Source organism: Nannobrachium achirus (assembly GCF_963921795.1).
Source record: "Nannobrachium achirus genome assembly, chromosome: 22".
In the NCBI taxonomy this organism is placed as follows: domain Eukaryota; kingdom Metazoa; phylum Chordata; class Actinopteri; order Myctophiformes; family Myctophidae; genus Nannobrachium; species Nannobrachium achirus.
The window spans coordinates 19137610-19164364 of NC_137829.1; the positions used below are offsets into that span (position 1 = coordinate 19137610).

General features: G+C 43.7%; 1 protein-coding gene across 3 annotated transcripts in view; it reads left to right on the forward strand.

Annotated features, from left to right (window-relative positions):
* The window catches only part of man1a2 (mannosidase, alpha, class 1A, member 2), a 182507-nt gene that overhangs the window by 23458 nt on the left and 132294 nt on the right, over positions 1–26755 (forward strand). For all 3 annotated transcript variants that reach the window (XM_080753189.1, XM_080753188.1, XM_080753190.1), the window contains exon 4: positions 24546–24807. In XM_080753189.1, coding sequence (XP_080609315.1) covers positions 24546–24807 — 262 coding nt within the window. The remainder of the gene's footprint in view (positions 1–24545; positions 24808–26755) is intronic.

Here is a 26755-nt window from a genome sequence, read left to right on the forward strand (position 1 = left end):
AGATGGCTGCGCCCTGCCTTGGCCCTTGTTTACATTTAGATCTGCTGCAAAATGTCTCAAAATGGCTATTTTGTTTAAATGAAGTTTCTTTATGGGCCTCTCCATTGACTTAACATTGAGGAGCTTCACTTCGCGTGCACGCCCAACGTGCGTTGTAAACAAATCGCCGACATTACCGATGCGAGCGGGACCGGAGCGACATTAAGTAAGTAATAATATCTTTACTGTATATACAGTAAGATTCACAGTCCTCACCGTCAACGGCGCCATGGTATTAACCCTTTCAATGACGGTGAGGACTGTCAACGGCGGCGAAAAAGTTAAAGATAGCAATATGGGGGGAGGGTTGGAGAAAGGGAGAAAAAGAAAAAAGAATGTCTTTACAATATTTAATTGATGTTTAATGTAAATTGCTGATGTATGAGACATGAGTAAAGATATTGAACAAAAAAAAGATTGGGTAACTCAGTTAGATCGTGGTAAGAGCACTCGTTTTGTCGTTCAGCCATTCACTTGTTTAGTCGCTGACGTTACTCGTTTGCGACCCCTCTTTCTTTGTTGAATTTTGTAACTAGTATGATTTTATGGTTTCACAGAGGGTTATATACATTTGTGAGCTTATACAGTAGATTTGCAATTTTTGCATTGTCTATTTCTCGCTTCAAATATTTTTAAAAACATTCTTGAGAGCAACATGTAGTTGTAACTTGTAAATGATACTTTGTTTGTTTACATGGCTCTCAGGTTGGATACAGCACTAATTTCACACAGTGCATCCTGAGTGCAGCAGGTGCTCTGAGCCTTTGATTAGACATTGGTCTGTTATAGAGCTGAACGGTCTGTTATCAAGAAATAACACAACGCTGATTTCAGCGATTGACCAATCAGAATCAAGCATTCAACCAAGCCGTGTAATAAGTGGAAGTGGATAATCCATGACATGCTTCATTAATTCAGAATGGTTCAGGTCCCTGTATCCATGGCAATTAGCATCATCAGGTCCTCCAGCAAAACATAACCTTCTTAATACTTTCTGTTGAATATGCTACTGAAAACTAGGGGTGTAACGATACATTTGAACAACGATACGATACTTATCACGATACATTTTTGACGATACAATACATGGACGTGCGTGTGTGCGTGTGTGTGTGTGTGTGTGAGTGTGCCTGGCCTGAACAACAGCGCCCCTCCCTTACCATGTGTGGTCAGAAAAGGTATTGCAGGCTACATACAGACTCAGGCTACATACAGACAGACACGCACGCATACCCACACACACGGCTACGTATAGGAGACGGTGTGACCACCGCTCAAAAACACAAGTTAAAATATGGAGATAAAAGGTTTCTGCCCGACAGCAACGATATTGATAGTTGCAGCTCTGAAATGGGCTCCATTCACCCTCTGGGCTCAAACCCCTCCCCACTCCGGGCTCACCCCCTCCCCACTCTGCCCCCAATCCCTTTTCGCACCCAATCTCCAGCCACACAGTCTTTATCAGCACTCTCTCTCTCTCTCCATCATGATGTTCTGTGTTCAGCAATCAGACTCGGTACGCCGGTGTGGGAGCTGTAAAACGTGCGAATGCTGCAGCTCTGGTGATTGAGTCAGCGTGCCATTACAGAGCTCTGATTAGCCCAGAGCCACTCTGATTGATGGAGGCATGTATGCATGCATGCATGTACTGTATGCATAGGGCTGTCACGATTATCACGTTTTACTTGACAATTAACTGATCGAACTGATTGATTAACCGAAACGATTTATGCTGTCGTACATTGGAACATCATGAATCGAAATTACTTTTCAGTTTGCATGGCTTTTAAGGCTTCGTAAACTAAAGTTGCACAGAGCAGATATGACAAATAAACAACATACATAATTTAATAACTTCATAATAAATAAATAAAAACATTAATAGTGGAAATCACATTTTTCCACTATTTTTGCACTATTCCACTTGCGTTTTGAGCTTGTAGATCTGCTGTTTCCTCTATTTTTGAAAATGTCCGTCCATGCATCCATGTCCATCCATCCAGTTCAGTTTCAGTTTTATTTTTATTTATAGTGCAATCATCACCCCAAGGGGTCTCTGTGCACTTCACAACAATACAACACGTCATATATATAAAGACAGTCATACAGCAAAAACATCATTATAAAAACAATGATACAACAAAAACATCAGTAGCAAAACAACAAAGACAATAAAATAAAATGTGCTAGCCTGCATGGTCAAATACTAACCATGCGGCCGTCGGCCGAGCATGGCTGCAAAACTGTGCAGATCAGTAAAAAGTAGGGAGGACCAGGATGGATGGTGGTCAACTCACATTGAGTACAACTAGGGGGAACCATAATGCAAGGTAAAAAGATGAGTTTTCAGGCTAGATTTAAAAAAGCTCGAGGGAGAGCATTCCAAAGACAGGGGGCACGATGTGTGAATGCTCTGCCCCCAACTGTTATTTTATTATATTTTGTAACAGTGAGTTGACCTGCATCCATGCAACCATGTCCATCCATCCATCCATCCACGCATCCATCCATCCATGCATCCATGTCCATCCATCCATCCATCCATCCATCCATCCATCCATCCATGCAGTATGCATGGATGGATGCATTGATGGATGGATGGACATGGAGGAGGCCAGCTAGAGAGGGAGGCAGGTGCAGACAGAGTAGAATGGAGGAAGGATTTGCCTCTGAGGCCTTGACTCCATGTGTGACACAAGTCACACAGCAAGTCTGCCTTTGTCTCCCTGGACTGGAGCTTCATTTATTCCAGTCTGTCGCGCGGCGGTTTGACCCATTTACAAGCTAACAACGTTGGCTTGAAAATAGTTGTGTTTGGATATTTTTTGAGTGGCGGGGGGTGGGGGGGGGGGTGAGTTTACGAGTATAAATGAGTGTTGTTGTCTTCCTGCTGAAGGCCAGACACCAGCCCTGTGCTCAGAGATGGAGACCAGCCTCACTGAGTGATGGAGACCGTGAGAAAAATACTTCATTTAGGCCTTCAACTACAGTATCTAACTATCATCTTAGGCATTATTCTATGCATTACTTTTTCCCATTTATCGAATAAAGGAGAAGGGCGAACGAATCGGCACAAAAATATGAAATTGTTTCTTTTGGTGTGTTTTTACGATCCACAATATTTATTAGTCTGATTTATCAACCATGTAACCTAATAGTACACTGTTGTCGTGCAAAAAATGGCAAAAGCTTCCCAATCAGCTATTGTTCGCTTTTTTTGATAATTGATTAAAGTGATTATTTCAGTTAACAAGCTCTACAAGCTCACGGCACCGAGTGCTGCGCTGTGAGCTTGTAGATCTGCTATTTTTGAATAAATCATGAACATTTTGTGCAAGTCTTCCAATAGTTTTGACCCGATTCCATAAATGTCTTCTAAATCAGTGGTTCTCAAACTTTTTCATGTCAAGGACCCCCAAAATTACATGTATTTGGCCGTGGACCCCCATCTCAAAATATGTTGTCCCAGGGACCACCCAGAAGCACATATTTGAGTTAAAGATGTTTTTAAAAAGATAGTCAAAGATTTGCCAAAAGATTCATGATTTTTCAAAAATAGCATATCTACAAGCTCACAGCACGGCACAGAGAGCTTGTTTATCTCCTATTTGTCAATAGTTAAAGCATTAAATAATTCTAGGTCTAAATGGGTTAAACAAATCCTGTCCCTACCAGAACTCTGGAGCCTTGCTGCATTAGTCTGTCATCTCAGAAAACACGAACAACGTTGAATAATGTATCGCATTCTCGTAAACCTCAACTAGGAAAACAATTTAGGACAGAAAGTTTGTGTTAAATCCTGAGCTCCCCCTCAGGTATATCGGGTCATTTTGGGATGTCAGGCAAACGTTTTATCCTTTTTGCCGACCGTACATGTCTGATGTTGAAATGGAATTAGGTGCTGCTCCGAGTTTTGTCCATGGCCAGAATTTTAAATAAGCCGTCTTAAACGGAAAGCAAATTGACCTGGGCATCGGAGACAGGCGAGCTGATAATAAATTCAGTCCTATGCCCTGCCTGTCACGCTGTGGCCGGTGGATTTATGCATTCCTACTTTTCCACTGTAAAGGTACAATGATCGCCTTTCAGTTTCAAATGCCCAAAAATTGCCTGATTAATCACTCCAGCCTAGGGATGGGACGATACGCGATATTATTGTTTATCGTGATAAAAAACACTCACGATAATCGTATCGTGAAGATTTAATTTATCGTGATATCGTCCTCCGTCATGCACTGGAATCAATTCAGCTTTTATTTGCAGAGCTGCATATCCGGACCGGTACCACTTAAACCCCCTATGGTAAAAGGTACTTATTATATAATTACTTGATACAGTTTTTTTTCACTCTCTATCAAATGTCTTTGCCAAAAAATAGGCCATCTACAAGTTTGTAGATCTGCAATTCTTGGGAAAATGTTCCATTCTGATTATCGCGATAATATCGTAAATCGCGATTTTTTTTTTATCACAATAATTGTCCCATCCCTATACTCCAGCCTTATTTGATACTTTGTCGTATGCTGGTTTTTCTGTAGCGAAAATATCCATCTACAATCTTTTCATATGGTCTCTTGTTGGGTGGTAACCTCATTCCTATATCCAAAACTGTTACGTTTCAGCATTCAAATTCAAAAGCAGCAAACGTAGCGTATCGACAAGCTCTGCGGATCTGCTACATTACTTCTGATGCTTTCACGCGATGCTGTAGTATGATCAAGCAGGTCATTAATATACGATTCACAAAAATGTAGAATATGGTAATAGGAGGTTTTTGCCCCGACAACAGTGATATACCAGTAAGACGCCAAGGGCGAAAAGCGCAGGCCGGAATTCGCACAGGATGGAATTAATTTGCAAGTGTGATTCGAGTTGTGTTTGGTTGTTTAAGTTGGACAAAAAGTGGACAAAATATTTTCCCAAATATGGATATGACTGACGTTTGACATCATGGATATCTTACATTATGTTATAGACCACATGAGACTCACACAATATGTCCATATATGGGCATTCCAAATGGTCTTAATATTGATGACATCAGGGATCTCCACGCAATATGTCCATATATGGGCATTCCCAGATATTGGCTTAAAGGAGTAGTTCACCCCCAAAATGACTTTTTTTCTATTGATTACTCATGCCATTGAGAGTAGAGTTCAATAATATTTTTTGGTCTTTGTCACATGGATGGTGACCCGTTTCGAAACGGGTCACCATCCGGAATGAATGGTGGTAAATTTATTGTTATCAATGTTATCAATTGGGGGTGAACTACTCCTTTAATATTGATGGCATAAAAGGGATTCTATTAGTGTGGATGCCCTATCAGGTTATCATCTGGGAATCGGATGTAGAGGTCAGCTCCATATATGGAGATCTAGTTGATGATCCAGTCGTCTCCATGTATGGCTATCCAGGGTTTGATCTTTTGTTGAGGTGATGTCACAACAATGTGATGTCACAATGTCAACAATGTGACGTCACAACAGGTCAGCAGCTATAGACATTGAGGCGTTACTCACGGACAAGATGCACGATATGGACAAGTGCCAGTTTTCGTAATTAACTGCGACCTATGGTCACAATAATGACGTGCCTAAAATAGGGATGCCGCTGGGCGAGGTGCTAGCTTCAGTCTAACTTTTAGCTAAATGGGGAACATGGCTCTGTGTTGTTTCTTAAAGGTTCTGTGATTGAGCCGTTCAATCTCAGGACACTTCCCACGCTGGGAAGCCTCATATCGCAGCAAGCAGCAGGGGGTTCCATTATTTGTTCTTTTCTAGCCAGCTGGGCCAGGCTGGCTGCGGTAGGAGGAGATGGAGTCTGGTAATAATAATGTGAAGTATTAGTCACACTGGGATATAGATCAGAATGCCTGTATGGAATCACATAGCCTGGGGCCGGGTGGTACGGTATAGGGATGCAGCTCAGGTGGCTGAATGAATGCAACAGTGGCTCAGTGATCGAGTGATGGAGAGAAAAGGGAGAGATGTAAAGTGAGAGGGAGAAGGTGAAAGGAGACACAGAGGAGAGGGAAGGAAGGAACTGATGAATGGAAAGAAAGGGAAGAGATCGTGGATTAAAGTTCTCCGTCACCACGACTGATCTCGGTCATTTGGGTTCCACAGAATGCCAGCAAGTCTTCTATGGAAGCATGTTGTGCAATGAAAATAGCCTCTACAAATAGCAATAGAGAAGATAAGAAAGAGGTGGAGATCATCTGTGACAGACTGATTTCACTGGGAGGGACAGTCAGCTAAGAGAGAGAGAGACTGACAGAGACGGGGAGAGAGACGGGTAGAGAGAGAGAACGATGATATTAGATAGTCCCCCCAGGAATAATTGGTTGGTAACTCTGAGAGTGTGCAAATGGAACCAAATAGACCCGTGAGTGTCCATTTGTTTCCATTTGCACACTCTCAAGAGTAATGATGGGCCTGTGGCCTAATGCATTCTTAGTAATGAAACCGTTCGAGAATGGCTTTATCCGATGAATCAAAAAGTAGAAGCCAGTAGAAGCTCATGGGACAGATGCAGCCCCCTACAGCGAAACCCAAGGCGTTTGGCGTTGAAAGCTTGGGCCCCACAGACGCCGTGGCAGCTGCCCTCTCTCTCCCACTGACAGTGGGGAGAGCGAGCCAACCACTTGCCTGGTGTACATCAGCACTCCATATAGCAGGAGAGGATTGCTCCCGGGAGAGCTCTCCGGCTGAGAGCCGTTTGACAAGCAGAGGGCCAAACACACATGAACACGCACGCACGCACGCACGTGCACACACACACACACACACACACACACTCTCACACACTCTGGGCTAACATGACATGACGCTGGCTGTAGAAGTGGCAGAAACGGGGAAACGTAAAAAAAGAGGAGGAAAAAAGTATGACGGGAGCTGATAGAGAGAGAGACGGGGGAAGGAGAGAGAGGGAGACTGTGTGTGTGTGTGTGTGTGTGTGTGTGTGTGTGTGTGTGTGTGTGTGTGTGTGTGTGTGTGTGTGTGTGTGTGTGTGTGTGTGTGTGTGTGTGTGTGTGTGTGTGTGTGTGTGTGTGTGTGTGTGTGTGTGTGTGTGTGTGTGTGTGTGTGTGTGTGTGTGCCGGCGAGAGGCGGAGGAGAGAGACCAGAAAAAGAGAGGAAGGTAGAGAAAGCTGTGAGAAGGAATGATTTCATATCTCCAGTGTCTGAGCTGACAAGTGTAATTAAAACCTGAGATGTGAGGCAGAGAGGCAGTCAGAGCAATATCTGAGATATAATCAGGCACGCACACACACACACACACACACACACACACACACACACACACACACACACACCCCACGTGATTCAGGCACACCTGCATGACAGGCAGTGTTTGCTCTGCTGTATCTCTTAATCTTTCCCTTCCTTTCTCTCTCTCACTCTCTCACAATTTTCTTTCTTTGTCTTGGTTTCTCTGCACTTGCTCTTTGTTTCTCAGGGTCTCTCGCTCCTCTCTCGTCTGTCTGTCTGCCTGTCTGTCTTTCTGTCTGTCTGTCTGCTTCCCTGCCAGCCAGCCAGCCTGTCTGTATGTCTGTCATCTCATCTCCCATGTCTCTCACGTACAGTTGGTCGTGTTGCAAACTGTCTCACGGGCCGTGTTCACTCCGCTCATCATATCCTCACAGTGATTTCAAGCCATTTAGACATGAAAAAAGTCTTTTAGATCAGTCTTCTGAAAAACCTGTTTCTCTGTCAGTGCTCACTGGTTCTGGACATTGAGATAGAAGGATTTGCGTTACAGATATGTGCTTTAAAAATATACATTCAAAGATTTTCACCCATTTTCAAGATTTTTCAAAAATAGCAGATCTACAAGCCCCGCTGTGAGCTTGTATATCTACTATTTTTTAATAGTTAAAGCATGAAATACTGGTTAAAGTGGTGACACAGATATGCGTACCCGGTCTAAATGGGTTTTAATATCTCCGTCCTCGACCCTGCTCTCTGTGTAAGCGTTGTTGTGTATTTGAGAGCGTGTGAAGGATAAATGTACAACAACAACACTGTTGGTTGTGTACAAGAACATTTAATACATAACCAAATAGAAAGAAGACCCATACAGAATGAATAGAATAGATAGAGAGGCCCTTGAAGGGATTCGAACCGTGGAACTTGGGGATTATTTACAGTCAGACAGTGTGGCGCCGAGGCACCCTGCAGCAGGCATTTTTATTTGGCTGGCCAAACGACGCCAGTGGCGGGTGAGTGTCTGCCAACGTGGCTGTTGGATGCAGTCCTGGTCTCTCTAGTCTCCCCATGGTTCAAATGGGCCGGTAAAAGCCCAGTGGTGGAAGGAGTACTCAGATATTTTACTTTAGTAAAAGTATCAATGTAGAAAATACTGTTGCAAGTAAAAGGCCTGTGTTCAAAATGTTACTTGAGTAAAAGTACAAAAGTATTGGCATTAAAATATACTAAATACTGTAGGCCTAAGTCCGGTTTGATATATATACCAGAAATATGTACCAAAAGTAAAAGTACTATTGCAGTTGAAAATAGCAGATATACCCACAACGCGTTATGATGCAATACGTTGTGAGCTTGTATGTACCGCTATGTTCCATAATACAACAATTTATTTCTGCAAAGTAACTAAAGTTTTCAAATAATTGTAGTGGAGTAAAAGTACAATATTTTCCTCAGAGTTGTAGTGGAGTAAACGTAAGAGTATTGAAAATTGTAAATACTCCATTAAAGTAAAAGTAACCTCAAAATTGTACTTAAGTACAGTACTTGAGTAAATGTACTTACACCATGGTAAAAGCCAGCGATGTGTGCATGCATGGCTGGCTGTAATGTGGACTATTGGTGAAGTGCTTTTTGTTGTTTACCCATTTAGACCTGGAAAAAACAATCCTAACAATGTTTCTCTGTCAGTGGTTCTCAAACCTTTTCATGTCAAGGACCCCCTAGAATTATATGTATTTGACCACTGACCCTCATCTGAAAATATTTAGTTCCAGGGACCAAGAGAAAGAAGGATTTGTGTTACAAATGTCTGCTTTAAAAATATGTACATTCAAAGATTTGCACATATTTTCACGACTTTTCAAAATCTGCTATTTTTAATAGTTAAATCATTAAATAATGGTTAAAGTGGTGACACAGATATGAATACCCGGTCTAAATGGGTTTAACAATTTCAACCTGGCGTCCCAGTATTTTGGGCATGTAATGATTGTCGGCGAAACATTTCTGAAATGTTCCGAAAATAGCTGATCTACAAGCTCACAAAGCGCCGCAAAATGCAAAGCGCTGTGAGCTTGTAGCTGTGCTGTTTCCGCCGGCTGTTATTCGTCATACAACAAAGTATATGGGGCTTAAGTGGCTACTTAACTCTGAGGGTAGCCCTGGAGACCCGAATGGGATTTAATACGGTTTGACTTTAAAGTAAGGTTTTATATGGAAACTGGGCCAACTGCACACTTCAAAACAACATGGATGATATGTATTACTATTTATGTAAGTCTGTCCAAGGCTGAAGAATTTGATTTTAAATGCCGGATCTCTGCATAACGGCACTTCCTGGATGATCTGCTAGTAGTGGTTCAGTGGTTCCCAAACTTGAGGCCGAAAAGACAAATTTGATGTCGCTCTCATTTGGAAAAATGCATTTGCAGGAAATTTTCTGGAAAAGTAAATACTAAGAGTTGTAATGTCACACCTGTATATATTATATACTAGTAAGACGCTTCAGGGCGACAAGCATGTCTTGGCCATCTGGCCAGTGATGTATATCGAACCAGTTACCCGTATATGGAGACCCCTGGTAACCCATCAGGGAACTCCATATTTGAGCATAAAAGGGATTATGTTAGTGTGACATCACAGTGAAGCCAGAGCGTGATGTCAGAGTGGCAAACCCATTCTGTTAGTGGTTCCCCTGACATCACAGTGATGTCAGAGTGGCAAACCCATAGACTGCAAAGATTTGTTCACATCCAGACGGACGGAATAAGCATGTGCCGTTTCACATACTAAACTGCGACCTTGGGTCGCAATAATAATAAAATGTAGGAAAACGACAGCCGTGACCCATAAAAATGTGTCCTGACCCTGCTGCTTAGGAAACGCTACCGTGTTATGTTAAGCAAAAAGCCCCAAACGGTAAGAGTTAAAGTGTTTGAAAGCTCTCCAGGGCTACTTCAAGGGTAGAGCCCAGACCAGGCTGACATGCTCTCTGTGGGGTGTGTTGTTGCTATGGTCACGCTAGTGAAAGCATAGAAACTAAAGCGCAACGCAAAAGCATTAAAATCCCATGGAGATCCATATGGGAATGGTCTGACTAGAGTACATGATTTGTGGATCTTTAGACTCTACGTGGCTAGCCTGAGATGTCAGTCATCCAAGATGTCAGTCGTCTATGACGGTAGCTCTCAAACCTTTTCGTGTCAAGGACCCCCAAATGTAAGCATTTGGCTGCGGACCCCCATGTGAAAATGTTTTGTGAAAATGTTCAAAAATAGCAGCTGTGAGCTTTTAGATCTGCAATAGACGTGTACGGGTCCTAGTCTTATTATGGTCCGTCCCGTCGGGGTCGGTTCAGGTTCTATTACCTCTTTATCGTTATGTGTAACAGCTGAGTGGATACCATACAACTCCTACTTGGTGCAGATCGAGAGAGAGAAGCAAATGGTGCTGATCTAATCATCGGCCAATCATAACTGCAGCACAAAAGAATGGGGGGAAAAGATTTAGCTGTGCATTCATGCCAGGCTGACAGCTGATTGTCAGCGGATGGCATAGCGTAGCCCAAAGTAGGGATGGGTCGATAAGCGATATTAACGTTAATCATGACAAAAAACACTCACGATTATAGTATCGTGGAGATTTAATGTATCATGATGTCGTCCTCCATCATGCACTGGCATCAATTCACCTTTTATTTGCTGAGCTGCATATGCAGTACCTCTTAAACCCTCTATAATTGGTGAAAGTTACTTACAGTATAAGTACTTTTTTCACTCTATCAAATGTCTTTGCCAAAAATAGCAGTTCTACAAGCTCACAACGTGTCACGTTGCGATGCGTTGTGAGCTTGTAGATCTGCTATTTTTTGGCAAATGTTCCGCCCCTGATTATCGCGATAATATCATAAATCGCGATTTCTTTTGTCACAATAATCGTGACATGACATTTTCATATCGTCCCATCCCAAGCCCAAAGCCATTTAAGGAGAGGTTGTGTCACCTCCGTTCACTTCATTAGGTTAGGTCTTCTACACAGCCTTTTATTGGTGAATAGTGACAAAGCCCTGAACTGGACGTTTACATAGGCCTAATCCACAGCAGTCTAGGAGCGTTTGTCCCTATTTTTGGTTACATGACCCTGGATTGGCGTAACTCTCCAGTACAGAGCTCTGGCGCCGCCTGTAACTGACATGCACTGGTAGAATGCCATTTTTAAAAGCAATTGTATTCATTAGGTTTGTCAGGTGATAATACCCAACAGTCTGGGTCCGTTCTGCAATATCTCTCAACAAATTGGATCTCAGGACCAATTTTCCTCTGTCCAATTGGGGTTCTGTCTTTTTCAAAAATCCACTCGGATCTCAGAACAAAATTGCACGGGTCCATCAGGGTTCTGGACAGTCAATTTGGAACCATGAAGAACGCACAAACGCACGCACACACACAAAACCATATCTTGGAAAAGAAAAGTAAAAAAACTGAAAGAAGTGGGGGACAAAGAGAGAATGAGAGTTATTCAGTAAGAGGGGTGTGGTGTGTGTGTGTGTATTATGACTATATTATGGAATTGAAATCCAGTCCTGCACTTCCGTCAAAAGCCATCTTCTGTTACTGCATATTGTTTACTTGTAGGTGTATTGTTTGTATTTGCTTCATGAAATGGAAACCTCAGTACACACAGTCATGTCTCTGTCACTGTTACTAGCATCACCACTCCTCCCCTCCCTCTCTCCCTCCCTCCCTCTTTCTGGCTTACATATCGGCCCCGCCTGCTCCTTCTCCGTCTACTCCAGCAGCAGCAACGTTGGCAGGTTGCCAGCCATCATCATCTGGAGGCTTCCCCTCTATTCTAAAAACCCAGTTGTCTGCACAAACTCTTGAAGTATCATTCCAATCCTGGCATTGACCGGACAAGACTCAGCAGAGCAAAAAAGAAGGTTGCAGGCACACTAAATCCGAAAACGGCTAATCTACAAGCTCACAACACGTCGCAAATGCGATGCGTTGTAAGCTTGAGGATCTGCTGTTTTCGGCACACGGCGCAGGCACACAATGGACTATAAATCGAGCATAATGGTACATGCGTCACAGAGAGTTTGTTCTCTCACATTTGGCAAACTTGGGTGTCTGCGACAGCAAAAAACACTGGCAGAGCCTACTGAGCCGTTACCCGTAGCATGCAGTTAAAAATCATTTTGTGAAAGTGTGCAAGAGAGAATAAATTCCACTCCCTCTCTCTTTCTCTAGGCGAATGCTGCTGCTGTCACTTAAAAAAAGTTTATGATTGGTTCACAGTGTCACAAGCCACTTGGGTTGTCATTAGCAACAGTGTCACAAGCCCGGAGGAGATTGTGCACCGTCTGCGATCATCATCACAGCCCCTCTCTGCTCTGTGTTCGTTCACCACAAAGAGCTGCTGGCCTCCTCGGGTGAGGTAATGAGGTCGCTGCCGCGGCTGCCGTTTCACGCTGTGAATTAACTGGGCGCTCGTGACTTAATCACCGATTGACAGACTTCAACCAGAGATTGGTTGAAATCGCTTGCTGTAATAATGTTGCGATGTCGCAATGACGTGACTTGGGTTGGGATCCTTGTAGGATTTTAAAGAGGTGGTGCCATAGTTTTCTACTTTTTCTGTTTTGTATGTGTCTATGGAGTTAACATTCCCCTCTTCTAGCGCCACCATGAGGTTGCCGACCTGATGGTCGCTTATCTCCCGATTAGGGAGTCTTACTGGTTTTAGAGGAGAAAAAGAAAAACTTATTATAATCCTAATACCTGATCATCATGTTTTGGGGCAGGGGGTGATCATGGCACCCCATCTTTAATGATTCTGGTTACTTTTTTTTAAAGATTTGTTTTGGGGCTTTTTATGCCTTTTCTTTGATGGGACAGTAGACTGACAGGAAATTGGGAGAGAGATGGGGAGTGACATGCAGCAAAGGTCGTCCGGACCGGCGAAGCTGCCAGGCTACACAAAGCCCATGTGGTATGCGCCTGGACCAGTAGGCTAGCGGGCGCCCCATGATGATTACTTACTTATTTAACGATTTCCCCTTAGTGGTCCTATTCCACAATGTTTCCCTTTAACGATTCGTATGTTATAAAAATAAAAATAAATGTATTTAGTTTTTTGCTTCATTATAATTTTTCATAACACATTCAATCACAGTGACCTTCTGGGTTACTTGAGGGGGTTCCAAATGGTCCCTCACAGGTCTGTGACTAGAGTTACTGTATGGTGGTCCTTGAAATTAAAATCACACCCGTGTGAACTGAGCGGTGGTTTACCCACCAACCCCTAGAGCTTCGAATTAATTTATATTTAATTAAAACAACAAATCTGCAGCACTTCTCGCGTGTAACGTTAAAATGTGGCTGGTCTCGCGAGGCAGAAGTCTCCATTCGCCGCTGCAAAAGTGGGCTGATCTACAAGTCCACAATGCGTCACTGATCCAATAGGTTGTGGGCTTGTAGATTAATTAAAAGGGTGCTTGTTTAGCGACACCGACATACAGCGAAGAATAAACCTCCAGCTACTGAACTTTCCCTACACTGACCGTCCTCCGCCTAGCAGACAGTGCTTTGCCTCTTGAGTTAAACGTGCTCACGTTTCACACAATGTAACTTTAATTGATTCAGAATGATAACGAGTCAAGATGAAACGGGCGACTCATTTGGTAGGGACGGGAAGGCAGACTGTTTACGAGACTTCTCCACCGAAAACACTGTGTAAAGCATGGATTTCTTCTCTCACGAGTCTGCCTGCACGCAGCCACGTTCACGGTAAAACTCCCTCCGTCCCTCTGTAGACTACCTAATTTGGTTCAAACGAAAACATAATCCATTGGTGTGATTATAATTGCTCGTTTCACATCGTGGTTGTTCCACGCTTCGCATAGACGATGCGATGATACTGCTCTTGCTTTTACCAACGCCAGTCGTCAGGCACGTGCACACAGACATCAAACGGGGCTTGAGCCCCTGCCCTTTTAAGAGAGAATTGTCCACCAAAGGGCCCTTTTAGAAATGTCAGCCCCTGCCTCTCTTAACATTCTCTGCACGTCCCTGACCAACGCGGTCCCTGACCAACGCGTGAGAGAGAGAGAGAGAGAGAGAGAGAGAGTGTGTTGTCTGCCTCAGTGGTGCGTGTTCCCCACACTCAAGCCCCCACCGTTGCGCTGTGTGTGTGTGTGTGTGAGAGAGAGAGAGAGAGAGAGGCAGGCGACAGACATACACGGCCAGTAACATCTTGAAAGCGAATCACAGGAGCGGCTACCACCGCTCAAAAAGTTTGAGTAGAACCGCTGCTCCTTCAAAAGGAATGGAGTCAGCTTAGGTGGTTCGGGCATCTAGTACAGATGCCCCCTGAGCGCCTTCCTAACTGAATAGCAGACATGACGGTTCCAAATGTGCACGGAACAGATTCCAGTTCCTCAATCTTTCTTCTTTCTTTGTCTTTCTTTAAACCCGAGCATCCGTATGGTGAGGAAAGCTATCCCACGAAATAGCCGATCACTAAGCTCACAATGCGTTGCTGAGCAATGCCTTGTGAGCTTGACGATCGGCTATTTTCAGCAAAAGCTTTCCCCACACTAACAGAAAACAGAAAAGACCTGCCTAGTAGCCTAGTTTAAGTGGTTAAGCCCTGCTTTATAATACATCGTACTATTACAGTGAAAAAGGTCAAAGTTCACATGTCACGATGTGATGCTTCGTAAGCATCGTAAAGATCTTGTTTGAAATGTCTGGCTTATAATGAGGACACCACCATGCAGGATTGAAAGTGGTTGAATGATTAAAACACAATCTTCCTTTTTCTTGCACACATTTTCTGTAGCGGCAAAAGGGAAACAAGTCGGGCCTTTTTTGTCTCTGTCCACTTCCTTCCAAGCGACGCCCCGGAGAGTGAGGGGTCCTGATCAAAGACCGGACAGTGAGGGGGTACTGATCAAAGACTAGTGACGGTTATAGTGAATCACAGAGAGAGAGAGCCTGTCGCCTCTCCTCTTCTATGTGTAAGGTGACTCGATGCGGCCAGCAAAGTGTGTGTGTGATAAAATGAGGGGTGGGCGATATGGTGATAAATATTGAGACGATACAATGTCTCCACGATATGCCTTTTCAGAGATATCGTATATATCGTGATACAATGAGGGAGGGAGCCTTATAAAAAATCCTGTTGAATTGTTAACACATAAATTCATTGGAGAATTCATTTAAACCTGCATTTTGGTCTAAATCAGTAGTTCTCAAACATTAATGTCAAGGTATCCCCTTAACTCTGACAGTATACAAATGAAACCAAATGGACCCGTCCATTTGGTTTCATTTGTATATGGTCAGAGTTACATACTTGTAAGGGTCATTTTAGACCTCCCAAAAGGAACCCAGAGAGTCCCGACTCCCTGGACCCCACTTTTAGGACCACTGGTCTAAATTGTCTAGTTTTTAGTTGTGTGGTAATGTCACACGCCGAAAAATAGCCTATCTAGAAGATCTGCTCTTTTCAGTTACTGTATGTTCAATACCATTTCCCTAAAACGCTGAGGTCCTCACAAATATATTAATACAAACGTGTGTGTGTGTGTGCGTGTGCGTGCGCGTGCGTGCGAGCCAGGGGCTGAATAAGGTGATTATATGGAGACCAGAGTTTCACAGAGAGGTCTAAAGCAGAGAGCCTCCACACACTCCAGACTTTCGCCTGCAGCACTGTGACATTTTCAGCGTTGGAATGTCTCACTCACTTGAACCATTAGTTCGTATACGATCAGAGATCTCCTCCTACTGGTATATCAGTCTGGCAGTGCTTAATTTGTCAATGAAAAGGTGGGGGATCCTAGGTTTCGCGTGAACACGCGCACATGCACGCACGTGCGCACACGCGTGCATGCACGCACGCACGCACGCACACCCGGTGTACATTTTCATTAACACATTAACTATATATATATATATATATACAGTATATATCACTGTCAACAATAAAGCATCACAGAAGCCAAAAAAGTCTCTATTTGGAAGGACGAAAACATAGATGACCATATATAAACAGCACTACTGCACACAGTGCAATAGAATAATTATCTTATCTGTTTCAACAGAGGTGTGGTGTATCAAAATAGTAAAGTGAAAATGTATTTGTAAGAACACTGCTCACACAGCCAAAGTGCCAAAGCCAAACTCACTGTTGCTAACCAAAATATCAGTGTACAACAGTAATATCACTAATGTCCAGTCCAACAAAAGCAGATTCAGATTCAGTCTGATTAATTGTCCTGTGTAACAAGGATGCATTTCCTTTTCTTGTTCACGTGTGTTTTGTCCATGACTAACTGAATCCTCTTTATATGCTTGCAAATTCAGACACATGACATCTTTTTCCAGAGATGTTGCAATCAGTTCTATGAGTTCTTCATCGTCACAAAGGTCTCCCCTCCTGTCTCACAGTACTCTCACTGGCTCTCCTGTCCTCCAGTCTTCATTAAATGTAGTTTCCCTTCAATGGAGGGGACATAGCCTATAATTAGGACTGGAAGTTTTATTTAAAAAAAGCAAGCCTAAACTGGGTGTCAAGTTCTCTCACTTCTCTGTCCATTCACTGTCCATCAGAGCACACACACACACACACACACACACACACACACACACACACACACACACACACACACACACACACACACACACACACACACACACACACACACACACACAAAACAGCGCTGTCCCTGAGCAACAGAGCAAGCAATGTCACGACTCACGCTAATCATACCCACGCAGCGATGGGACATTTTTACACTCATTCACAGCATTTACTCATGGCTCTAAATCAATAACACTGCACAAGATAAATGCAAGTTAACGTGTGCTTAAAAGCCTTTTATGGCATTGAACTGAGCCTCGGTCCAAATCCCCCCTGCAGTAAGGAGCCCCCTTTCACCTGTCGCTGCTGTCCTGTCCTCCTCACCACCTCCTTCGTCCTCACTCTCTGAATTATCCTCCTCATCCTCCTCCTCTCGTTCCCCGTGCTGGTCATCGGGTGTCATCATGCCAGTGGCTGCCCCCTCCTCCTCCTCATCTGTGCCGCTGTTTACAGCACAGAGCCCCGCTGCTGCTGTGCTGTCGGCCTGTCGCTATCTGCCGAAATAACTTTGGCCTGTTTGGGGTCTGGCTGACCGACTGGTTTGAAGAACGTTAAAGTTTAGTTTGTCGCTTTGACATTTTAGCAGCCGCTTGCTTGCGTATTGTTTTGTTGCCAGGTAAACTCCATGGTAAACTCCCAGTGCAGTGTGCAGTGCAGCGTGCGACCGAGGCGGAAACAAAACAACTAGTTGCGTGAACCTGTGTCATCACGTGATTGATGTCTGTCAAACCCCTCTTTTGTTTTTCAGATTAAAACGCATACAAATATTTAAAAAATAATCAAACAAGGGTCACACCAGAACAACATAAAACAGAGAGAACATAGATTAAAAAAACAGTTTATTTATAGATTTTTATTGACAGGGAAGGTCCCGGATCCTTGATTCAAAATCAAATAGGTGGCGGATCCAATGAAATAGGTGCCGGTCAGAAAAAGTGAGGTACCGGAACAAGATCCGGCTTGATCCGGCACAAATTAAGCACTGCAGTCTGGTGACTTCAGAGTTCAATGAATGGGGCTGAAACTGTGTGATAGAATTTCAGAAACTTAAAATAACCACATGCAAATATGTTAGGGTACGGGTCTTCGACAGGTGGTCTTACTACAGTGGGGATGACAAATATTTTGTGATAGAAAACGTCTGAAAACACACATTAACATGAATCCAACATGTTAATAGGAAACATAATGTGTAAAAACAAACAAAAAAACAAAAAAATCAATTTACACATCACTGATGACCTTGCTGTCAAGCAAGTCTATGCCCATACTGTGTATGGGCATATTGTGTCAGTCTCATGTGGTCTATGTCGTCAGACATCTATGATGTCAGAACAGGTCATCATATCTGGGCTAGATATGGGCTTAATATTGTCATCAGGGATCTCCATATATGGACATATTGTGTCAGTCTTGGTCTATCTATGTCATCAAACATCTATGATGCCAGGGCGTCTGACTGGTATACAATATGTATTTGGTCCCTGTTTCATCTCTCTGCTTTAGAGTGGTCCTTCATATGGGATGATGTCAGGATTGACTTTCAAAGCACTGGGCTTTGCACTGGACTGTAGCTTTGTTAGGGCTGGTTTCCAAGCCTATTTAAATGAGACGCATCATTAGGCTGAGAACTCTGATGATCGTCTGGCTAATGTGAGACTCCTTGAACGCGCCAGCGACCCAGCGTCCTTATTCTGGAGCCGAACATTCAGAGGAAATGGGAGATCTACAAGCTCACAATGCACCACAATGTGTCGCGTTGCCAAGCTTGTAGATCAGCTAATTCCCCCGAGGACATTCTGGTGTTGAGGGAAAAAGTAGCAGACCCAGTAGATAGAAGCCACTTATCTCCAATTCTCCATATTTGAACTTTTACTTTTTGGAAATTAACACCCTACTTGAATATACTAAAGCGTCACACAAAGGTAGCAGATCTAAAAGTTTGACATGTTTTGAGCTTGTCGATCATTTACATTTGCATTTGAATGCTGAAAAGTAACAGTGTAGGACATGTGAGGTTTTTACCCCAGAGATGATATATGGTTTAAGTGGTTCAAACACATTCTCTTCTATTCAAACGATGAGTCTGGTCACTAAGCGATCCATTGTCCTTTTCGCCACATAGATCATTGTGCGATTAAACAATTATTAAGCCTCAACCCCGTTCGCCGCACGGACCTTCGTGCATCCGTCCGTTTGTTGTTGCCATGACTACAGTACATCTCGCCTCCCCGTCTCCCTGCGATGGTTTCCATGGCGTCTGAGGAGCTGTCAGGCCTTCATCAGGCGGAGACTGGAATGAGCCTGCCTCTCTCACCGGAGGTGACAAGTCTAATGGAACCAGGAAGTGATTACAGGAAGCCCACAGTCACCACCGCAAGTCACTAACAACGGAGAGGCAGAGCTCTTCAGATCCCTTGCTTTGGAGGTCTGATGAGAGGGATGTAGAGAGGGTGGGGAGAGGTGTAGAGAGGATGAGAGGGGTGTAGAAAGAGGGTGGGGAGGGATGGGTGGAGCGGAGATGGAGAGGAGAGAGGCGTTTCGCGGCAGTGAGCGCCACTCACGTCTTTGTCAAGATAATTGAGTCGGGCAGCTGTTGACATGCTCTTAATTGCATGTTTGACATTCTATGAGACTGGAAGAGGGGATTGCAGGCGACGGTAGAGCGACTCGGGGTAATGGAGGGAGGACGTGAGAAAATGTTCAGAGGGCTGCGTGTGTGTGTGTGTGTGTGGGTGGGTGGCGTGTGAGAGAGAGCGAGACAGATGGAGATAGAAAGGGCAAGGCTGGCGAACGCAAATTTATGGTGGAATCTGCCATGATCACCAAAGGGCCCGTGTGTGAATTACAGCGAGCGCACTTTGTGTAATTTGTGTGACGCTATTTGTGTTTCTGTGACATTGCCCCGACACACACGCACTCTCTCACACACAGACACACACAGCGACGGCAGCATCAGCAGCCATTAGGACTGATGATATGAGCCGAGTTGCATTCCTTCTCATTTCACGCCGCCGCGCCTCTCCTGCACACAAACACTCGTGCAGGCATTATAGCCCCGGCCGTCCCAACATCAGCACCCTTTAAATATCACATAAATATCACATTTATATGCATGTTGCTGAGGGCACAAACACACAGGCAGGCACGCACTCACAAACACACAGTTTGGCAGCAAAGCATGCAGATTTGTTACTTGGTACAGATGGGACAATATGAACATTTCATATCACGATTATTGTGACCAAAGAAATCGCGATGTACAATATTAGCGCGATAATCAAAATATCCCCAACATCAATTATCCTTGGGCGGAACATTTTCCAAAAAATAGCAGATCTGCAGGCTCACAAACGCAAGCATGTAGATCTGCTACTTTTGCTGTATTAGAACAGTTCTGGACATAATTATGATGTTCCGACGCGACAGAGGCGATGATTTCCAAATATCTCGTATCTCTTCATTCACGGTGTAGGGAGATTACCGCTTCTTGCCTGCAATTAAATGTGTGGACAGACAGACAGAGAGATGTGAATATTCATGAGGCGTTTCCGGAGCGATGGTTGCGTAAGCGTTTATTTCGGTGTGTGTTCAGAGTCAGCAGCATCATGTTTATGGAATTGATCATCCGTCGCTGTCGGGAAGAAACCTCTTATCTCCAAATAATCTAACTTTTTCCAGCTTGTAGATCTGCTACTTGTGATGCTTTTGTGTGACGCTGTAGTATGATCAAGTAGGGCGTTCATTTACGAAAAAAAACAATAAGTTAGAACATGGAGATTCGAGGTTTCTGCCCGACAGCTAGGGCTGTCACGATTATGACATTTTACATGACGATTAATTGTCACTCAAATAATTTAGATTTAGATTAGTGATTCAATTGTGTTTTTGTCATTGACAATTACATTTCTCTTTCGCTTTTAGGCTTTGAAGTTGCACATGGCAGATATGACACATAACCTAAATATACAAAGAAATTACTGACACATTTGACAACTTTATACTTAAAAAATAACATTGATAGTGGATAAATAGCCGATATACAAGCTGATGCAACACGTTGTGAGCTTGTATATCTGTTATTTCCACTTGTTTGAAAAAATATGAACGTTTATCAACATGGAAACGATTATGACAGAATAATTGCGATTATGTCAGATAATTGCGATTATGTCAAATAATTGCGATTAGACGAATATGTAATAATTGTGACAGGCCTACCGACAGCAATTATATACATACTGTACATACAGTATGATCAATTGTGTTCAAGATGGGGTTAGTTTTCCATAAATATGCAGGCGCTCATCCACACATGTTGCCATCATGCCGACTTCCACATATTATGTACAGAGACACACACTGCATGCTTACCGCACACCACAACACACACATGTTCTGTACACACTTTTCACACAGAGCACACACACACACACACACACACACACACACACACACACACACACACACACACACACACACACACACACACACACACACACACACACACACACACACACACACACACACACAGAACTCATGCAATTTATTTAGTGCCTTTTTTCCCTTATCTTCCCCCTTCCCCCTCCCTGGTCTGTCGTATAGGCATACAGTTTGCCCGCACAGCTCTGCAGAAGGAGACCTACAGGAGACACACGCCATCTCCACACCCTAGGCCGGCTGGCCCCACCATGGATGCTTAAAGGAGCTATAGTCAACTTTTTCTTGAAAAACGGATGCTCAAATAAGAATAATGTTTCGAAAATATTTAATAAAAAAATAAGCTTCATATATGTGTTTCTATTAAAAAATGACCACAAAAAGCGTAAAATAATGATAAAATAATAATTTTGGCCATTGTCAGACCGACACTTTGTTTACATTCTAGTCTATAGACTAGGATGTAAACAAAGTGTCGGCCCTACAATGAAAAAGTTGACTATAGCTCCTTTAATTAAGTGTGAGGGAGATAAGAGGTTTCTGCCCGATGGCAACAATGTCCTTATTTATGAACCGAATATGATCAAAACTGCCCTGACAAATATATTGTTGGCACTGCTGGGATTTCCCCGACAGTGTGTGGAGGGAGTTGGCTGACAGCATGACAGCTGCTGCTGGCAGGCCTCACCTCACTCTTGTTCTGTTCTGTGGGTGTCGCCTGCCCTGGGTGTTCTGTGAGCCGTGAAAGGTCACTGTGTTTTTTTTCCCTCCGCTCTGTGTTCTTGTACCCTTGCATCCGGAAGGATAAACTCCACTGTCTGCTCAGCCATGAATTCTACCACAGCTTCCCCGACAACCGACGTCTGGTCTGGTGGCCCCGTTTTTATCCATGTCTGACATGTTGAGTTCTTTCTGTAACGTCTTAACGGTGACAGTTCGGCAAACGGTGGTGCTTTGGCTTGCGTTAAAGCCCTTGACTGTCACTTCTAGCCCTAAGGCTGATACGGCATATCACCCTCTCTCAGTCCTCTAATCATTCCCCTCCCCCAGGTCTAAAGTCTGTGTACAGGTATGCGTTAAGCACTTGCCATAATCATGTTTAGTTCAACAAATTCAGATTGCAAATTTACAAAACAGACTTAACGAGACATACCATCATAAATCATAAATACAATAAAATCAAAATTAAATTAGACAAAAATTAAACAAAACAAAAAACAAATAATTATAGGGGTGCACATTTTTTTACACTTTCTTATTTTCACATCTCTCCTTTTTTGAATTTATACAATAACCATTTTCCCCATCTTTTATGAAAGCGTTCTTCTCTTATTTTCAATTTAAATGATAAATATTCCATATCCTGAATATTGTCCAAGATTGGCCTCCACTGTTTATAGTCCGGGATGTCAGTCTCGAGCCAGCTTGTAATTGCTTTTTTCGCAGCAACCAAGAGGATCTTAACCAGATATTGGTCTCCTCCATATGACCCATGTATAATACCAAACATGAATGGGTAATTTCATATCTCAAAACCTCAGATATAACCGAGTGTGATATCCCCAAAAAACTCCAAAAGATCTGTGTATGATTGGGATCAGTTTGATCAATCTTTCTCCAACTTTCAATTTGTTTACTCTCAATTTGGGGTGTCATGAAATACCAAATTAGATTTTTCCATACAAATTCCCTCCATCCTTTTGGGACGGAGGTGTTTCAACTCCAGGTGAGGCTCTCTCTCCGCATGGCAGTGTGAAGTCCTCATCAATGAGGGTTCATTTAGGCCCTGCCTACTGCCTAGTGTGTTTTATTTTTAATTTTTTTCACCTGTCCTACTTCCTGTAGCTGATGTAACCGCAACGTAACGAGGACAGCCGCTAAAGCCTGAATTATACTTAGTCGCGCACCAAAAATAGACAAATCTACAAGCTCACAATGCATCGTGCTGGGATGCCGTTATGGAGCTTGTGGATCAACTAGGTGTAACTTGGGCTTAATGAGGACAGTAGGGATTAATTTGTTTAGTTTTTTTTGTGAAAGTTACAGGAGTTCTTGGTGTGTGTGTATGTGATATGAAATGTAAGCTTGTCATAATCACAGTAATCATTTTCATGTCATCAATCATATTCAAGGGGTTTAGGCAGAAAAATTAACTCCAGTCACTTTCAGTTCAGCACAGCAGAGGGGAGGCTCATTATGTATACTTGCATCAAGGCATTTATGTTGTGTTTCTGCATCAAATAGAGCTACACCTAATCGAAGATACCATCAAAGCCAAGAATGTTTACAAGTGACCCTCTCTGGTATTACCTATATCATGTTTTATGAGCAGTTGTAAATAACTAGGCTACACTTGGTTGTTAAAGTCCAGATGACAACAACATGTGAATTAAAATAGTTAAAACTGGCCGTGTGTTGTAGGGAGTTTTTTCAGCGAGTATGAATCTCTCGTTGACGGCATCAGTCCGGTCATGTTTATGTTGCACACTAATCACTGTGGACGCAATGCTAACAGACGTGCTGGAAATCCTCGCGCGTGCTTTCCCCCGAGCCTCGAACGTGCGTATTCTTAAAGGTCAGGACAGAATGAGCTCGGGTTTAGAATAAAACGCTGGAAGGCTCACGGTTGTTTTAATTTTTTTGTAGGTAGCTTGTCTCTGTACGGTATGAACAGTAGTATGAACACTGTTTTTAGACACCACTACATCGTAGGGGTGGGCGATATGGAAAAATACAATATCACAATATTTATCCAAGTTTCAAGTTACTTAACAGTACAACCACCTACAAGGTAACAAAAACGAAAAGAAAAAGGAGTAACAGACCATTTAGACCAGTGGTCCTCAATGTGGGGCCCAGGGACTCTCTGGGTTCCTTTTGGGAGGTCTAAATTTGACCCTTACAAGTATATAACTCTGACAGTGTACACACGTAACCAAATCGACCCTTAAGGGTCCATTTGGTTTCATTTGTATACTGTCAGAGTTAAGGGGAGAACTTGACATTTTAAAGTTTGAGAACTACTGATTTAGACATAAATACAGGTTTAAATTAATGCTGCAATGAATCTCAGCGTGGTGAGCTCTGTGAGCTTGTATATCTGCTATTTTTTAATAGTTAAAGCATTAAATAATGCGTAATGATGCATTCCCAGTGTAAACGGGTTAAGCCTACTTTAACAAACACACTTCTTGTCTTCTGCCCCTGCAGAGAGGAGGAGGAGAGCCTGCGGGATAAGATCCGTGCGGACCACGAGCGCGCGCTGCAGGAGGCCAAAGAGAAGCTGAGGAAGTCCCGCGAGGAGCTGCAGGCGGAGATCCAGACGGAGAAGAGCAAGGTGGTGGAGGACCTGAAGAAGAAGGACTCTGCCCCCAAGCCGCTGCCCCCCGTGCCCATGCCCAAAGTGGTGGGCCTCAACGACGGGGAGCCCCCGGAGCCCGACGTCAAGGACAAGCGGGACAAGATCAGAGAGGTACGATTATAATTACATCTAAAGATGCTTCTCCTTCGTTCACGTTTGGTGAATGTAGCCTTGGCCAGGAAGAGTTGATGTCTTCAGGCGGTAACCATCGTCATCAGGTGTTTCGACCCTGAACCGCTACAACCTCCTGATGGCAGGGTCGGCAGTGGTGGCCAAATCACTGCCCATCTCCTCCTCCTGGCCAAGGCTAACCTCCTGTCTCCTGCTCTATAACCAACAAGAGGCTCCTCTGGGGAGGTATTGGGTGGGTCCCTCCTGAGGTCTTGAGGTGACACAGGTGCGTAGTGATCTCGAGTACTGTGGGGTTGTTCCTGCCTGGAGCTCTCCTTCGTCTCACCAGCCGCTGAAGCTGCGTGCTGCACCTGTGACCCCTCTTCTTCACACTTTGTCCTGGCTTGATGAACCGTGGGTCCAATGTGTGTCTCTGTGTGTTTATTACTTTGTAAACGAGTGACTGGACGGTTTGAGTTGATGTGTTTGTTTGCAGGCGTTTCCTATGTGAAAACAGGAAGCTATATCAAGTGTCAGTTGTATCACACGAGTTGTTGACCTTCCAGTCTGCTGATGTTGATGTAGAACATCTGGCCTGTGAGATGGTCCTCAATGGGCTGGGCAATATGTACACAATCAATAGATATATATTTTTTCTACAGTATAATAGTGTAATACAATCAATATATATATATATGTCACGGTTAGATAGAGAAACGGTTAGATAGAGAAACGGAGCGCTCGCCGTGCGGCACGGGGCGGAACAAGCGGTCGCCACAACAACGTCCTCCAGGCGGAGCCGCTCGATTGTCCACGACATTGCAAGCGGCGCGAAGGCCAGCGGACCTTGGTCCTGCTCTTCGCCCCCGAGCGCCGCAGGCGCGAGTGGCCGCGAAGAGCGAAGCCGTGGTGAATGCAATCGTTATATTTATGCCCAGGCCGTAAGGCCTGGGCAAGCTAGGCTAGGCTAGGCTAGGCTAGGCTAGGCTAGTAAATAAAGAAAGAGAGTCACAAACGAGTGACGTCAGCGCCTTCACTAGTGAATGGCTGTCGTCGCCATCTGGTGGTGATTGGTGTGTGGTGAACGACAAAACAAGCGCTCTTACCACAGTCTAACCGAGTTACCCAAACTAACCGTAACATATATATTTTTTAATATACAGTATAACAAAATTTGCTGATCTACAAGCTCACAACCCATTGCGATGTTGTGACACTTGCACTTGCTATTTTTGGGGCTTTTTCTGCCTTTATTGATACTGTAGGTGTACAGTAGGCTGACAGGAAACAGGGAGAGAGATGGGGGGTGACACGCAGCAAAGGTCGTCAGGATTGGGACTCGAACCTGCAACGCTGCAAGGGCTGGATTACCAGCCTACAGTAGGGGGGACTGCCCCATAGGTCGAACTTCCTGAAGCTGTCATCGGTTTGTCATTTCCGTTCACGAAAATATTTTTAAATATCCTTCAAATACATTTTTGAATTTCCATTTCTGATGAGCAGTAAAGCTGTGTATACTTCGACTAATTAGATTAACTTTAGGACAAATGTATGTGACCAAATGGAAGCGGGGGAGGAGGCGGGATATCCATTTAACTCCCAGATTGTTTTTAGAGTTCCTTTGCAGAAACTGTATAACTGAAGCATTGTGTTGCTGTCGGACAGAAAACTTTTATCTCCATATTCTAACTTGTGTTTTTTTCGTAAATTAACGCCCTGCTTGATCTCACCACAGCATCACACAAAAGCATCATAAGTAGCAGATCTGAAAGCTCGAAACGTGACGCATCGCGTTTTGAGCTCGTATATCTCAAAAGTAGTTTTTGAATTCGAATCCTCAGACATATGAGGGCTCGACCCGACTGGCCCGACTTGCTCTAGCCCTAGGCCAAGGCTACACGGAGCTGGATATTTGTGAATCTAGACATTTTTTGGTGCTGTTGGGGCT